A 16089-nucleotide genomic window follows, 5' to 3' on the forward strand; every position below is an offset into this window, starting at 1 on the left:
AGGCTCCACGTTGAGTTTGTGGCAGCAAAGCCCGGGGCTTTGGCCAAGGGACTCCCCAGGAGGCAGGCGAGTGCTTTGGGAACCGGGTTCCTGGTAACTCCAGACCCAGGGAGGAGGCCAGCTGGACGTGCCCGAGCCCCCAACAGACACTGCCCGAGAATCACCACTGTGTGTAGTCCCTGCTGGGGCATCCATTCTGGCTGCCCAGGCTATGTCCTGACAACCACGGGGGTCCCAGGCTGTTTGCACGGGCAGCCCCTGGGAGTCCAGGACCCACTGCCATGGGGCAGGGACCTGACCTAGGCCAGGGTAATGGAAGGAATGTGGGGAGTGGAAGGTGGTGCTGCCTGAGTGAGGGGCCCCAGGCCTGAGGGTGAGGTCGGGCCCACTCCACTGTGGACCCCAGCTCCCTGCTGCTCTGTCTGAAGAACAGTCTCCAAAATCTCACTCTGTGGACAGACCCTCCCCATCAGCAAAGGCGCCAGACAAGCCCTCGAGGGAAAGGGGAGCTACAGAGCTCCCGGCTGGGCACCTCATCCAGGCCACCCATTTGGTCCACTAAACAACACTCCCCACCCCACAGATGCAGAAACCCGGGCGAGGAGCCTCTGTGACCTCTAGGTCCCGTGGAAGCTGATGTGCTGAGCCTGCTGAGGTGAGGCAGGTGCCTCCACATCCCGGAAGGGTGGGCAGCACTGAGGGCCTGAGCTTCCCTGCTGGGGGGTTGCCAAGGGTTCTACCCGCATCCATGCTGGACGGCACAGTTCACAGACCAGGCTGCGGCGTGGGAGGATCAGGAAGGAAGGGTTGCCGAGGGTCATCCCTCCCACCGGCCAGGTGGGGCTCCACACAGGCAGACACTTCCTGAGCACTGGGGCCCCCAGGCACAGGGCTGGCAGGGAAGAAAGAACGGTGGGGGCCCTTGGGGACTCCACCATGCAGCAAGAGCCAGATAGTCAAAACACCTAACATGGCAAGGAGATGAAAGGGGCCCGTGGAGCTTGGGCCGTGATCCAGCCCAGTTTGTAGGATTATTCATTTGGCACGTTCAAAACTTGCAACTATACCAGGCATTGGATGCCTTTCAGAGAACAACCAGAACAACAAACACCAGAAATTGCAAATGCTGTGGCCGCCTCGTCCAACAGCGGTTCAAACGCACGTGTCCTGAATCTGCACGGCACCTGAATCAGATATGCAAACACCTAGCACTGGTCTTCCAAAAGGAGCATAGTTAATTCCTGATAATTTCCTGACTCTTGCAAGCTGTGTGTGGAGCTGTGTGTGGAGGTGCGAGACGCAGCGCTCTCAGAGGACATGGAGGGAAGGACCCGTGCTGTCGACGGAGTCTCTGCACCAGCTCATTCTGCCGCTGCCCACCGTGTTGTCAGAGCCCCCAGTGCCTGCTGTGGACCCAGGCTCATCTCCCCAGGAAGCTCACTGGGCCTGTCTTCTGTGCCTGACGTCACTGTCCTGATCAAAGCGTCATTTCTGCAGAAGTAGTTACCGTTATTTCTGGTATAGTTGGTGGCTACGGCGCCTGAAGGATTTCCACTGGAGCTGAAATCAGTTGCTAAACAGGCACAATAAACTAATGGTTGTTTGTTTTCTTTGAATGTGTTGCTCAGCACAGACAGCTGGTGTTTGTCGGATTCAGTCTTCGGTCACAGGGACCCTCACCAGCCATCCTGGGCTTTACCTAAAACCCTCTGCCCTGTGGGAGGCCTCCAGGCCTTCCCTCCACTTGGCATTCTCAGAGGCAGATCTGTCCTGGCCTTCCTCCTGATCTCTGCTGAAGATGCAGAAGGTAAATGCTTAGCATTTTATCTGTTCTGCACCCCACCGGTGGGCATAATTCCCAACTTAGTCTTTGACAAGCTTCCGAGCCTGAGGCCCCGGAGCCCACGATGCCAGCACGCTCCTTTTGGGTGAGCATCCCTTGGGCAGAGGGGTCTGATGCCTGGGCCGGGCAGGGAGGGTCTGGCTGGGTCGGCAGTCCTCTCCAGCCATGTGCCTTCTGCGGGCACCTCCTCTGCAGAGTGCAGGCAGAGACCGAAGTCCTCTGGACTGAGGCTGGCTCCATCCTAGGGTGTGCCCAGAGAGGAAGAGAACACCTGGAGAGCCGCCCAGCTGCATGTGGGTGCCCTCAGCCGCCGCAGTGGGGCTTGGCTCACTCGGCTGGATGTTCTGGAGCCGCCTGCCACTGCACTGGGTTCCCACCCCACTGTCCCTCTTCTTCCTTCCTCTTTGCTGAGTCCCAGGAAAAGCCAAATCCAGCTGCTGGTTGGGTGCCAGGTTCTGGAGGCAGGTTCTGGAAGCATCTCAACAGCCGGTCTGCCTCCGAGCAGAGAAGGCGGTGGCAGGGCTGCCCTCCCAGTATTGCTGAGGCCAGTGGGGTCTTCAGGAAGTCACGATGTGGAGCCCGGCCAAATCCCTCAGTGCACACAGCCCCAGGGTGGGACCTGGTGAGGCCCAGGAGCGTCTCTGGGAAGCCCTAGACCTCTCAGATGCATCAGATGGACGAGGCACGACTTCAGCCAGCGTGGGGAGGGGGCCTGGCCCCAGCCTGGCAGGGTGGGATTCAGGCCAGAGACACTGGAGCAGGAATATCGGCACCATCATCATCACGAGACTTTGTGCAGGTTCTGTAAACCTCACCAAGCCTGACCTCTCCCACGAAACACAGGGGCAATGGACATTTGCCTGCATGTGGATATTAAAGGAAACATTTGAAAAAAAACATGCAAGCAAAGCTCTTTTGTGAGTGCGATAATCAGAGAAGAAGGTAGGAGTGGCAATAACAATGCAAATGCTAACAACGGCAGCAGCCAGGCGGGGCTGGGTGTCAAGCACATGCGGGTTTTCTGAACACGTTGACTCCGCACCCTCTCCTCAGCCTGCCCTCAAGGGAAGCACATGGTTAATTACTGTTTTGCTTAAAATATTGATTTTTATAAGCCATCCTTGTGGGATAGCATTTCTGGCTTATCTCTGAGCTGGCTTAGCAGTTTTCTTTGGCTGGACCTGTCTTATCTCACTGTTTATTTACCCAACTATGGGATTCTCTGTGGTCCTTTGGGGAAAGTGAGTTAAGGTATTTATCCGTCCATGCAGTGCATTGAGTGCCTGCTGCTCTTCAAACTCAGCTCAGGAGGCATCTCCGAGGGGGGCAGCTGGCATCCCCAGGCTCCGGTTGGCTTTGCGCCCTTCCTGGCTGGTGTCCTCAGGCTGCTCCCACCCGAAGGCACTCTTCTGCTGGCCTGGGTGCCTGCGTTATATCATCTTTCCAGTCCCAGAGCCAGGTACCGTCTGGCTTCATAAATGTCTGACTATGGGGTGCAGAGAGGGACCCAGGAAGGAAAACACAAAGCAACCCACACCCCTTCTTCCCAACACTGGGCTCTGTGTGTGTTACTGTTGCACGGTTATCAGTAAACGGGCTTGGGCATCCTCCTGAAGTGCACTCTTCTTGCCTTTATGATGTGCACGTGGGGTTGCCGTGCTCTGTGGGCTCTCTGTGGGTTGCGGGTTTGGTGCGAGGCTTCGCCTGCCCAGTAGGTACAGGCACACGTCTCTTCATTGTGCCTCCCTTTCCTGTGCCTTGCTGAGAGTGTGTTTTTACAAGTTGTAGGTTTGTGGCAACCCCGGGTGGAAAAAGTCTATGGGCGCCATTTTCCCAAAAGCATGCGCTCACTTCATGCCTCTGTTACGTTTTGGGAACTCTCACAATATTTCAAAGTTTTTAATTATTGTTGTCTGTTGTGATGATCTATGATCAGTGATATTTGATGCTACTATTGTGATTGTTTTGGGGTGCCACGAACTGCACCCATATAAGATGGGGAGGTTAATCCATCAATGTCTTGTGTGTTCTGACTGCTCCACCAACCAGCCTTTCCCATCCTTCTCCCTCTCCTTGGGCCTTCCTCTTCCCTGAGACACAGCAATATTGAAATTAGATCAGTTGAGGCTGGGTGCAGTAGCTCATGCCTATAATCCCAGCACTTTGGGAGGTTGAGACGGGCAGATCACTTGAGGTCAGGAGTTTGAGAGCAGCCTGGCCACACATGGCAAAACCCTGTCTCTACTGAAAATATGAAAATGAGCCAGGCATGGTGGCAGGTACCTGGTATCCCAGCTACTCAGGAGGCTGAGGCAGGAGAATTACTTGAACCTGAGAGGCAGAGGTTGCAGTGAGCCGAGATTGCGCCACTGCACTCCAGCTTGGGTGACAGAGTGAGAGTCCATATGAAAAACCAAACAAGCAAACAAACACACAAATAGAAATTGTATCAATTAATCCCTTACAATGGCGACTACGTGTTCAAATGAAGAGAAGAGTGGCATGTTTCACTTTAAATCAAAAGCTAGCAATAATTTAGCTGAGAGAAGAAGATGTGTTGAAGCTAATACAGGCTGAAAGCTAGGTGTCATGCACCAACCGGTTAGCCAAGCTGTGGATGCTAAGGAAATGTTTTTGAAGGAAATCAAAAGTGCTACTCCAGTGAACAACAAAAACAAAAAGATAAGAAAGCAAAACAGCCTCATTGCTGATGTGGGGAAAGTTTTAATGGTATGGATGGAAGATCAAACCAGGCACAACATTCCATGAAGCCAAAGCCTAATCCAGAGCAAGGTCCTGACTGTCTTCAACTCTGTAAAGGCTGAGAGAGTGGAGGAAGCAGCAGAAGAAAAGTTTGAAGCTAGCAGAGGTGATGCATGAGGTCTAAGGACAGAAGCCATCTCCATAACATGAAAGTGCAAGGTGAAGCAGCAAGTGCTGATGGAGAAGCTGCAGCCGTTATCCCGAAGACCTAGCTAAGAGCATCAGTGAAGGGGGCTACACTAAATAAGAGATTTGCAATGCACATGGAACAGCCATCTATTGGAAGAAGATGCCATCTAGGACTTTTATAGCTATAGAGGAGGAGTCAGTGATAGGCTTCAAAACTTCAAAGGACAGATGGTTATCTGGTTAGGGGATAGTGCAGCTTGTGACTTTAAGTTGAAGGCAAGACTAATTTACAATTCAGAGAATCCTAAGGCCCTCAAGAATGATGCTAAATCTACTCTGCCTGTGCATTATAAATGGAACGACAAAGCCTAGGTGACGGCACATCTGAGTGCAGCATGGTTCGCTGAATATTTAAAGCCCGTTATTGAGAACTACTGCTCACAAAAATAAAATAAAATAAAACAAAAAGGATTCCTACCAAAATATTATGGATGGCAGCAGCAGCCCATCTAGAGTGACTGCTGCCAAGATGCCAGCTGCAGCAGGGAGGCACAGCTGGGTCTTCCACTCCACAGAGCAGGCAGGAGCCCAGCCTTCCCTGGGCACCACTGCAGCTGCCCAGCCTGGCTGTGGAGCAGGGCATTCCTGTGGTCTTAGGAGCCTGGGAATCCCTCCCTGCCCCACACAGGCTTAGAAGTGACTGCTCCCACTGCTGAGCCTGGCACTCCTGGCAGCTGGGCCCAGGGCCTACAATTTGCTCCCAGAGGAGCCAACCTGACAGGGCTGTGAGTTGGGCAGAGGGGAGCCCTGGACCACCTCTGACCACTGGGGCCACAAGGGAACTTGTGGCAATATCACCCCTGCCCCTGGACTCTGGCACAGGCCTGGAGCCCCCATCCCAGTCTGCAAGGAGGTGGATAGGGCAGCAGGACTGGTGGTGGGAGCAGCAGTGGGGTCTCCTGTGCCCCACGTCCCCAGGGCAGCCAACTCCGCCACCTCCACCCTTGCATGATTGGGCAGGACCTGCTCCAAGGCTTGGAGCCTCTGCTACAGGTTCGACCTCACTCTGCCATGTCCTGGGAGCCCAGGAGCACCTGGCCAAAGTTGCAGCCAGGATTCATGGGACCAGCCCAAAGAACATTGGGTTCACTTGTGCAGGGGCCACCACTGCAGCAGAGGGAGATGCAGAGAAGGGCACAGCCAGGTCTGCTCACCTTGCAGAGCTAGGACAGGCAAGAGCCATGACCCCCCTCAAGTTGGCAGGGTGGGAGCTCCTGAGGCTCAGTTGCAGCCACCCAGGTTACAGCTGTGGGCCTGGGCCTCCCAGTGCTCTCAGGACTCAGGCTTGGGGGTATTTGCTCCTTCTGCCTGGCCTCTCCCTGCTCCCAGTGCTTACTCTGATCCTGGAGTAGGGTTGGAGCCAAACCCGGGTGCTGCTGCAGTCCAGCCAGGTGTGTGCACACTCAGCGCAGTGCTGATGCACAGTGCCCTGCTGCTTTGGCCTCTCTGGACTTTGGGCACCAATAAGCACGGGTGGGAGGCTGAGATGGGGCTGGTGGCAGCTCAGCACTGGCCTGTGGGTACCCCTGGGTGTAAGCGGCCTGGACATCATGGGTGGTGGCAGGAGGCAGACAGGCTTCTGGGTGTGAAGGGGTGGGTTCCAGGTGAGGCTGCACCTTCAGGCCAGGGAGGACCTGAAGGCTGGGGGCCGGGCTGCAGTAGGGACTTGTGCCTTTTCCGGGCCCACTCATGGCTGCCCATGGACCAATTGGCAGGCACTTCCTCCCCTCTGAGGCGCATAAAAGCCCCGGGTTCAGCCAGAGCAGAGCAGTGGACGGAGAGGTGCCAGGACGACCAGCTGCAGAGACGAGTTTTCTCTGCAGACAGCAGCAGACGTAGGACGACCAGCCGCAGAGCGAGCTACCCTCTCCAGGGCCTCCTCTCTGCTGAGAGCTACAGATGTCGTTGACCAGCTGCAGACAGAAGCTACCCTCTCTGCTGAGAGCTGAACTCTCATCAGGATGACCTGCCTGCAGAGAGGAGCCACCCACTCCAGGGCCTCCTCTCTGCTGAGAGCCTCTGAGCTGTTCTAACACTTAATAATGTTCCTGTTTGTCTTGCTCACCCTCCACTTGTCTGCGTACCTCATTCTTTCTGGACTCAGGATAAGAAGTCAGGCCAAGGTGCCACTGGCCACAGAGATTTCCAGCCGGAAAAGCAACACCCCAAAGATCTAGTAACATTTTTACTCATTGACAATGCACCTGGTCACATAGAGCTCTGATGGGGATGAGATGAATTGTTTTCATGCCTGCTAACACAACTTCCATTCTGCAGCCTATGAATGGAGGAGTCATTTCAACTTTCAAGTCTTACTATTTAAGACATGTATTTTGTATTTTTTATATATAAGGCTATAACTACCATTAATAGTGATTTCTCTGACGGGTCTGGGAAAAATAAATGGAAAACCTTCTGGAGAGGATTCACCATTCTAGATACCATTAAGAACATTCATAGTTCATAGGAAGAGGTCAAAATATCAACGTTAACAGGAGTTTGGAAGAAGCTGATTTCAACCATCATGAATGATTTCAAGGGTTTCAAGACTTCTTTAGAGGAAGTAAATGCTGATGTGGTGGAAACAGCAAGAGAACTAGAATTGGAAGTGGAGCTTGAAGATGTGACTGAATTGCTAAAATCTCAAATACAGCTTTAACACCTAAGGAGTTACTTCTTAGGGGTGAACATAGAAAGTGGTTTCTTGAGATGGAATCTCCTCCTGGTGAAGATGTTGTAAACATTGTTGAAATAACAACAAGGGATTTACAATATTACATAGGCTGAGTTGATAAAGCGGCAGCAGGGTCTGAGAGGACTGACTCCAATTTTGAAAGAAGTTCTACTGAGGCTAAAATGCTGCCAAACAGCATTGGATGCTACAGAGACATCTTCCCTGAAAAGAGGAGTCCATCGATGTGGCACACGTCGTTGTTGTTCTTCTTCTGTGAAATCGCCACAGCCACCCCAGCCTTCAGCAGCCCAACACCCCGATCAGTCAGCAGCCATCAACATCGAGGCAAGACCCTCCACTGGCAAAGAATTACAATTTGCTGAAGGCTCAGATGATCTCTAACTTTTTTTAGCAAAAAACTATTTTTAAATTAAGGGATGTACATTTTTTTAGACATAATACTATTGCACACTTAACAGACTACAGTATAGTGTAAACGTAACTTTTGTATGCATTGGAAAACCAAAAAGTTCGCCTGACTCACTGTATTGCAATATTTGCTTTACTGTGGTGGTCTGGAACTGCACCCTCGCTATCTCTGAGGTTTGTCGGGACTCAGTTCTGATCGTTGTCGTGGTTGAACAACACACTTCACAAGGGCTGGAGCTGGGCAGAAGTCTTACTCAATACCAGGGACTCTTCTTTCAATCTCATCCACCGATTATGTAAATCGTTCTGTTGATATGGTTATTAACTTTCTCTCTTCAGTGATATCATTCAGCTGACTTTGTGAATGAATCGGAGTGTTAAATTTTCATATGCAACCATATGATCTCAGAACAGGTTAAAAACTCTATTTTCAAGTTTTTCTTTAAAGAGGCAGATAAGAAAGTTTACTTATTTATTTTTCTACTTAGTTGACCCACGATTTTTTGCAACAAAATCACATGGTGATAAAAATCTCTTCTCACTTTCATACACAAACGACTCTCACCTTAGTATCTGTTTCTTTTAAAACACCGTTGGTGACTTTTTACTAATTGGTAAAGGCCATCTTCATTTCAAACAACAGATTGAGTTCATTAAAAAAAATTGACTAGGTGGCTTCTCACCAGGATTGTGAAGTTTGGTCCTGTCTTCTTAACTAAGACAGCGATGCTCTCAAGCATTGTGTGTCATACTAGACCTTTCTCTGAAAGGTTCACAGTCACCACCACCCCTACATCGCACTGTGAAATGCTGCATTTTACACGGATGTTTCCAGGTCTTGTGCTCACAGCACAGCCCACATGGACGGCATCTGATGTGTGGTCAGCAACACTTCCCAGAAGAGGGAAGGAAGAGCCTCACCCACTCAGTTCTCTGGGGCTCCCTGATCTGCCCTGGCAGCCCGTGTGGACACAGGGCCTTTGGGGGAAGCTCTGGGCGGGGCCCTCATTCTCTCAAGGGCTCAGGTGAGCCGAGAGGCAGAGCTGGGCTGCAGTGTCAGAGGAGCCAGTAAAGTTACACCCTGAGACCAGAGACGGGAAGCCTGGGTCATGTACTTGGCTGGGACAGGCAAGAGTCTGAAGTTGGAGGACGTGTCGACTCCCCGTTCTCTTTCCCCCACTGACCAGCACACAGGTCTAGAGCCAGAGCGATCTACACAGACGTGGGGTCCTCATGCTGTCAGGGAACACTGAACAAAAGGCTCCTGCAGTTTTAGGGACCCTGAAGTCATGGAGTTGGGAAGGGCTTGGAGCAGGAATTCCCTGGGAACTGAGTCAGAGCACGGAGGTGGCTTTAAGCTCTTGCCCTCCCCCACCAACAGGGAGGTCTTAGCAGATGCACCTGGAGGACCTCTGCCCGAGGCCTCAGATAATGAGACATGAGAATGAAGGTGCTCCCGGGATAGGGGTGCAGATGTGCTGGGAGCGTGACTGACCCCAGGGCCTGAGCCTTTCCCTGCTGCTCCCTCAAGCCTGCCATGACTGGCTAAGCATGAGCCTGGTGTGGGGACACAGCTTCCCCCTGGGACCTGCTCAGTGCAGCCTTCAGGTAAGACCCAAGTTATCACACTCAGGTTTTGAACTGAGAGCCGGACTCCTCGGGTGCCAATCTGTGTACTAATAACCAAGCTGTATGGCTTCTCTGTATCTGTTTGCACCCGTATCACACCCTATAGAGGTCTGACCTTTCCTTCCTGTGGGTGGGTGGTCTTGGACAGCCCCTCCCCGACCCGGGAGCCCACAGCTCGGCCTGATCACCAGCACTGCTGCACCCATGCTCCGGCAGGGCTGCTAAATGGAGGGTGTGTTGCCTCTGGTCCTTCTCTGCCGGGTAGGAGCAGTTTCAGGAATGAAAGTCAGAGCACCCCTGGCAGGAAGGTCAGCCTGCGTTGAGACCAGGGAGAAGCTTCTGGGTGGGCAGGACTCGGGCACTGGGAAGGGGTGCAGGGGGGATGTTACAGTGACCTGAGGGGCTTTTCATGTTTACAGCCCTCCCTCCCTCCCACCCATTGCCCTTCTGGGGCTCCCAGTGGTTCCTGGGGTTTAGAAAACTCCCCCAGGTCATTCTGATACCATATTTTCCTTCCTCAACTGGAAATAACTTCCCAGCAAGGGCTTTAACTTTTGTGCTCACTCAGAGGCCCACTAAGCAGGTTAAATTTAACCACTTAGTGGAAATAGCTGTGGGGAGGCACCATGCAAACAGAGATCCTAAGGGGAGAAGCCACTGCGAATAAATTCATGTAGGGCTCTTTAGTGCATCCAAACTTCCGGAAAATTCCCTCCTTACACTGACACATGCACACCCCACATGCTTACACTATTTGGACCCTGCAATCTGCTGCATAGCAATAAATACAGAAATGAACCTGTTTACAGATGGTTGTTGACGTCATGGTTATCTATCAGAACAACACCTATTACGATGGGGCTGGGTAACAGAATACAGCAAACATATGTGGCATGTCCCTTCCTTGGAATACAAGGCTGTGGTTCAGTGTGGGACTTTTGAAGGGCATTTTATGACAAAGGAAGTGTTCCTTTTATAGCATCTCATGAAAAAGCCACAGATCTGGTGTGATTGTGATCTGTTTCCAACACAGCCAGGCCAGACAATTGCAACATAACGAAAGATGGACAGTGTTCAGTGGGGAGTTCAGGAAGGATCTTTTTATCCACATAATCACTTTATCTTATAAATTTTCTAAAGTGTTTTATTACTGAGATGACATATTTTGAATAGTGCCTATTTTTTTCTGACTTCAAATCTGTCTGTGGCAACAAGTAGATTCCATGACATACTTGGAAAAGCTGCCATGCAGAAGATCGACATCACTAAATGCTGGTGAAGATGTGGAGCAACAGGAACTCCATTCACTGCTGGGGGAATGCAAAACGGCACGGCCACCGTGGAAGACAGTCTGGCAGTTTCTTAAAAAGTGAGACACACTCCTACCATAAAATCTAACAATTGTGCTTCTAAACGGCGGCACATCCTGATAACGGAGTATCATTCAACAGTACAAAGAAATGAGCTATCGAGTCATGAGAAGACATGGAGAAACCTTAAATGGATACTGTCAAGTGGAAGATGCCAGTCTGAAAGGGCTACATAGTATTTGGTTCCAACTGAATGGCCTTCTGGAAAAGGCAAAGCTGGAGAGGCCGTAGAAAGATCAGCAGCTGCAAGGGACTGGGGGGAGGGAGGGATGAACAGGCAGAGGACAGGGGAGTTTAAGGGCTATGATAACGCACTGTATGATACCACAATGCATGGTGGTACAATGGCTGTGAAAATGCTCCCTATGATCCCACAGTGCCCCTGTCCAAACCCACAGGATGCACAGCACAAAGGGTGAACCCCAGTGAACACTGTGTCAGTTCATGAACTGTAACAAAGGCACCACACTGATGCCAAATGTTCACAATGAGGGGAGTGGGGGCATCTATTAGGGAACTCTCTCTACTTTCTGCCTAATTTTTCTGTAAACCTAAAGCTGCCCTATAACAAATTATATTTAATTTAAAATATCTTTATATGCTCATCATGGGAGATTCCAAAAGAAAGGAGAGAAAATCAGCCGTAATTCTGCCATCTAGATATGTTCATTATCACGACTTTCTTCTATTTTTAACCACCTCTGACATCATAGTGTTATGTACCTCCTATATGCCTCCAAATTTCTAGCTCTAGCCTGGATGTCTTCCTTGAAATAGGGACTCTATAGGGTATGGCACTGAGCCCATCTGGAAGCGAATGCTGTCCCCGGCCCGTCTGTTCCCAGTAAAGCAGGCAGGATGAAGACATTCAGACGAGACTCAGAGTTGGACTCTCCGCCACTCCGCAGGCTCCACAGGCTCCGCTCCCTCCTGTGGCTCACCTCACTTGTTGTAAAACCCAAGTCATCCCCTGCCTGTGTCTGCTGGCAAAGCCTGGCTGCCCCCCCAACCCCCGGCTTCCTCATCTCCCTGTATTCGGTGCCTCGCACGCTGCACTCCAGCCCTGCTCATCTCCTTGCTGCTCCTGGAAGGCGCCACACAGGCACCGGCCACAGCGTCTTCGCGCACCTGCTTCTTCTGTAGGGGTCAGCAGGGTGCCTCGCCTTGCCTCATGCAGACTTTTACCTATTTTTTCCTTCCCAGCGAGGACTTTCCTGGCCACCCCAGTCACAACTGAGGCCCACACACCAAGGCTAGATGCCCCCTCCCTGCTTTCCCTCCATGCCCACCAGCCTGGAAAGTACAGAAAATCAACAAGAAGAATGAGCACCCTGCCTCTCCCCTCCCTGGGAGGACCCCCACCGAAGGCCAGCCTTCCCAGTGTTTGGTTCACTGCTCTGTCCCAAAGAGCTAGAGCTGGAAAATGCCTGGTGCTTGTCAGCTAAATAAAGACTGGTTGACTGAATGATGATACATTGTAGGAATCTATATGGTTTTTAGCTTGTTTTATTTATCTACTGTATCATGAGACATCCGCTATGGCACTAATGATCTTTCTTGATGTGTTCATACTGACCGTTGACCATCCCATGCATGGTGCACCATCCTTCGTGCAGCTGTCCAGCTTTTGCTGATATTTCTAGCTCCACATTCTACATCTGTATCCTAAGGCACTGGGCATGTGGGTGGATCGCAGGAGAGGACGTGCCAGATCAAGAGTTGTGAATTATATCAAGGTTTTAAAAACATGTTTCCAAATTGCTGTCCAGAGCTGGCCAGACTAAGCTTCCACCATTTATGTAAAATGGCACCTACAAAATACTTCTTAGATACCACATTTATTTGGGGGAACTGAGGAGTCTTTTAAAAGAAAAAATGTTTTACTGAAAAGGCAGAGGAAGAAGCAAACTTTCAGATGCTTCCGTTGATGTTAGAAGAGATGCCCGATTCCATGCTTGCAGTCTGACTCCTCTCAGGGAGCAACCCACGCTGAGCTGGGTGTGGGTTTCTCCCCTGCAGCAGCTGGTGTGGTGACCGGCCACTCCCTGCAGGGCCCAGCTGAGCCTGGCGCCCTCTGGAAACCTATCTCACAGCTGCCCCTTCTTCCAAACCCCCACTGTCTTATGTGGCACTCCCGGGCCTTGCCCGGCATCTGCTCCAAGTCAGTGCATTCTGTTCATGGTAACTTCTGATTAGGTACTTAGCACACGGACACCAGGGACAAGTGGTTTCTCTGTAAGACACCTGGATCCTGGCTCGTCCCCTGTCGACTGTAAGCCTTGTGGCTCACTGAGCATCACATGGCCCTGTATATGTGCTGGGTGTGTGTCAGCGTTTCACAGATGGAGAACTCATCACAACCAGTTGTTCTGCGGACAGTGGTACATACTGTGGGCTTCCATTAAAGAGGGGTAGTGCCCCCTCACCTGTTTTCTAGGGGCTCATATCTTGCAGTTGCAAGATGGGCATCTGTCACCCATGGCCCTGGGCATCCCCTTGCTGACCCTCTGCATCCCTCTTCCGCAGGTGGCTGCCATAACAGCCTTAAGCCGACCAGCAGCCCTGCCATCACCATCGCCACCGCTGCTGCTGCTGCCATGGTCTCCATGGACCCTGAGAGCCTGCGGGGCCCGTCCCCCTCCAGTGTGCAGCCGCGCCACTTCCTGACCTTGGCACCCATCAAAATACCCCTCCGGACGTCCCCCTTCTCAGGTAGGCTCAGCGCAGTCCCGGTGCCTGGTGCTGCCTTAGTGAGGGCGCCGAGGCTTCCTGGTCAGATGCCACTGGCCTGGGCCCAGGTGCTGTGGGACATGAAGCCCAGCTGCGGTTAAGGGGGAAACATTCAGCTGGGATCGTTTGGGCTTTGCTTGACTTCAGACCCTGCAAATGGACCTGACTCCACTGAGCCACCTTGTCAGGTCCACCCTGGCACTTCCTGCTGTAAAGCCAAGGTGAAAGTTTCCGTTTGGGGAAATGAGGCTTCTGTTTACTAACTGGAATTTATGGGGAGTCATGCGTGGTCCGGAAGTGCAAGGACCCCAGGAAGTCGTGATTTTCTTGCGCAGGACGTGGAGGCTGGTGTGCTGGAGCGGAGCCTGGTGTGTGAGCCCAGAGCCAAGCTGCACGCCGCTCCCCGCAGGCCGCCCACTTGGCTTGCCTTCTGGCCCTGTGCTGGACACGGGGGCTGGGGTCCCACCCATTGTGACAGCCTGGAGTACGAGAGGCTTGGGCCGCCACAAAGGCATTTGAGCTCATCAGTGCAGTGGATGTGCTCCCTTTCTGAGATGTCCTCAGGGCAGAGGCCGGGAGGGTGGCCATTCTGGTGTCCTGAGAGGTGTGAGATGCATTGATGAGGCACTTGGAGTAGATGGGAGGCCCTGGGTCCCATCTGCAGCTCTGTTGCCCCTATGTGTTCACAGGCATGCGTGTCCATCCATTAATTGTAACCTACATGCTTCGGGACCCAGACACCCTTGTGAAATGCCCGTTTCTCCAAACTTAGCAACATCTCCATTAATTTGGAATGACAGTGCCAACTCCCAGGAATTGAGGATTTACTCTATTATTTTGGTTTCAGTTCTTCATGTGAGATGGTAAAACTTGTAGAGAAATTCCGTGGAAGATTGTATTAATATCATTAATTGCTAGATTATGAGTAGCAGGAAATAAGTCACTAGACTCTGATAGACGCACACATAAATATATACATACCAGTTCATGGTAGAAGGACAAACAGCCTAGTTCCACGACTTTCCGATTTTTGGAGTGTTTGCAGTTTGTTGACTTTGTTGCTAGTAAATATAATACGGTCTTTTTCAACAATGGACCTTCGGTGTTCGCTATTTCTATGTTGGCTTGATGAATTAGTTGATAAGTAGGATATTGTATTCTGAAGATCAAAATCGTATTTCTCTTTCAGCATGTCAGTGAACATGCATTTAGGGTGTGATGGAGAAAATAAATAAAACACATGGATAATCTCGGAGTGGAACATAAATTGCAGCTGTGTCAAGAATTTGGTTAAAGCTACCAGTCCATTGACATATATTAGGGATGACTTACTGTTTTCAGAGGAAAATTAATCTTAGAACCAAAAGCTGTGTACCTCAGGGGCAGCCTCACTTTCCGTATCTGTTACATGATTTATAAGGTGACAGAACAATTAGGCATCCTCTCTTGTTTGCCTTTTATAAGGTTCCATGATCAAATTTGCTATAATGTGCATTCAGTTAGAATGAGGCCAGCACCAACGTTGTCTGTCCTGTAGATAACTGGAAAAATGGGCTGACAGGAAGATGAAAGGGGCGTTACTCAGAAGGTAGCTCCTAAAATTGCCTTCCCATTGCTGGCATTGATCCATCTGACCTGGAGACCCTGCCCCACAGGACAGGGTGCAGGTTGAAATACCATCAGGAAGCTGGGTCTGAACCGGCGATGAGCAGGTCTGAGCTGTGAGCAGCGCAGCCCATCCCAGGCTTCACGGGTGGGTGCGGTGCTGCCAGGGGCGCCCCTGGTGAGGGCTCCATCGGGAGGTGGGACTGCCTGGTGGTGCTGTCGTGGCAGCCTCCTCTGGACTTGGGAGCGAGGCTGTCATGCCCATGAGGAAAACCATCCGAACATGTGCCTGGGGTACTTTTTGAAAACCAAGACTTGATGAGATGCGAGGATAGAGAGCTGGCCTATCTGTACCCTTAGGGCTGTTTCCTAAACCACCGCAAGAGCCCCACAGAACGATGGGAGCAAGGCGTCGTCTCTGCTGATGGGTGGTCTCAGCGAATGCTCAGGCAGCCCCCTAGGAAATTTCCGACACCCCTTAAAATAGATGAACTGGGCAGGGGCAGGACAAGGATGAGCTATCCCATGGAGGGGTGGGTGGAGGGAGTGGCCTCTGCCTGGGGGAGAGGAAATAGAAGGACATCAGTGTGAAGCAGGTGCTGATGGACTCAGAAGAACACAGCTCACTCCCAAGTTTGCTCTATATTCAAACTGATTTTATAAAAGCTTGTGACCTTTAATTTATCTACAGAAGAATTACCCTGTTTTTATTTGGAAGATAATTCCCACTTTATATAAGTGAGCTTGACTGTTGTACTTACATCCCTGGCTTTGGTATAAAAGTCAGTAACCTCAGAGCTCCACGTGGTCCCCAACTGGAGACAGTTCTGCACCCCAGAGGATATTTGGCAGTGGGA

General features: G+C 51.3%; 1 protein-coding gene across 1 annotated transcript in view; it reads left to right on the top strand.

Annotated features, from left to right (window-relative positions):
- TCERG1L (transcription elongation regulator 1-like) overlaps positions 1-16089 on the top strand; it is a 289722-nt gene that overhangs the window by 77252 nt on the left and 196381 nt on the right. Inside the window, exon 8 of the mRNA XM_011971789.1 lies at positions 13424-13609. Coding sequence (XP_011827179.1) covers positions 13424-13609 — 186 coding nt within the window. The remainder of the gene's footprint in view (positions 1-13423; positions 13610-16089) is intronic.

The sequence above is a fragment of the Mandrillus leucophaeus genome, unplaced genomic scaffold (assembly GCF_000951045.1).
Source record: "Mandrillus leucophaeus isolate KB7577 unplaced genomic scaffold, Mleu.le_1.0 Scaffold1247, whole genome shotgun sequence".
In the NCBI taxonomy this organism is placed as follows: Eukaryota; Metazoa; Chordata; class Mammalia; order Primates; family Cercopithecidae; genus Mandrillus; species Mandrillus leucophaeus.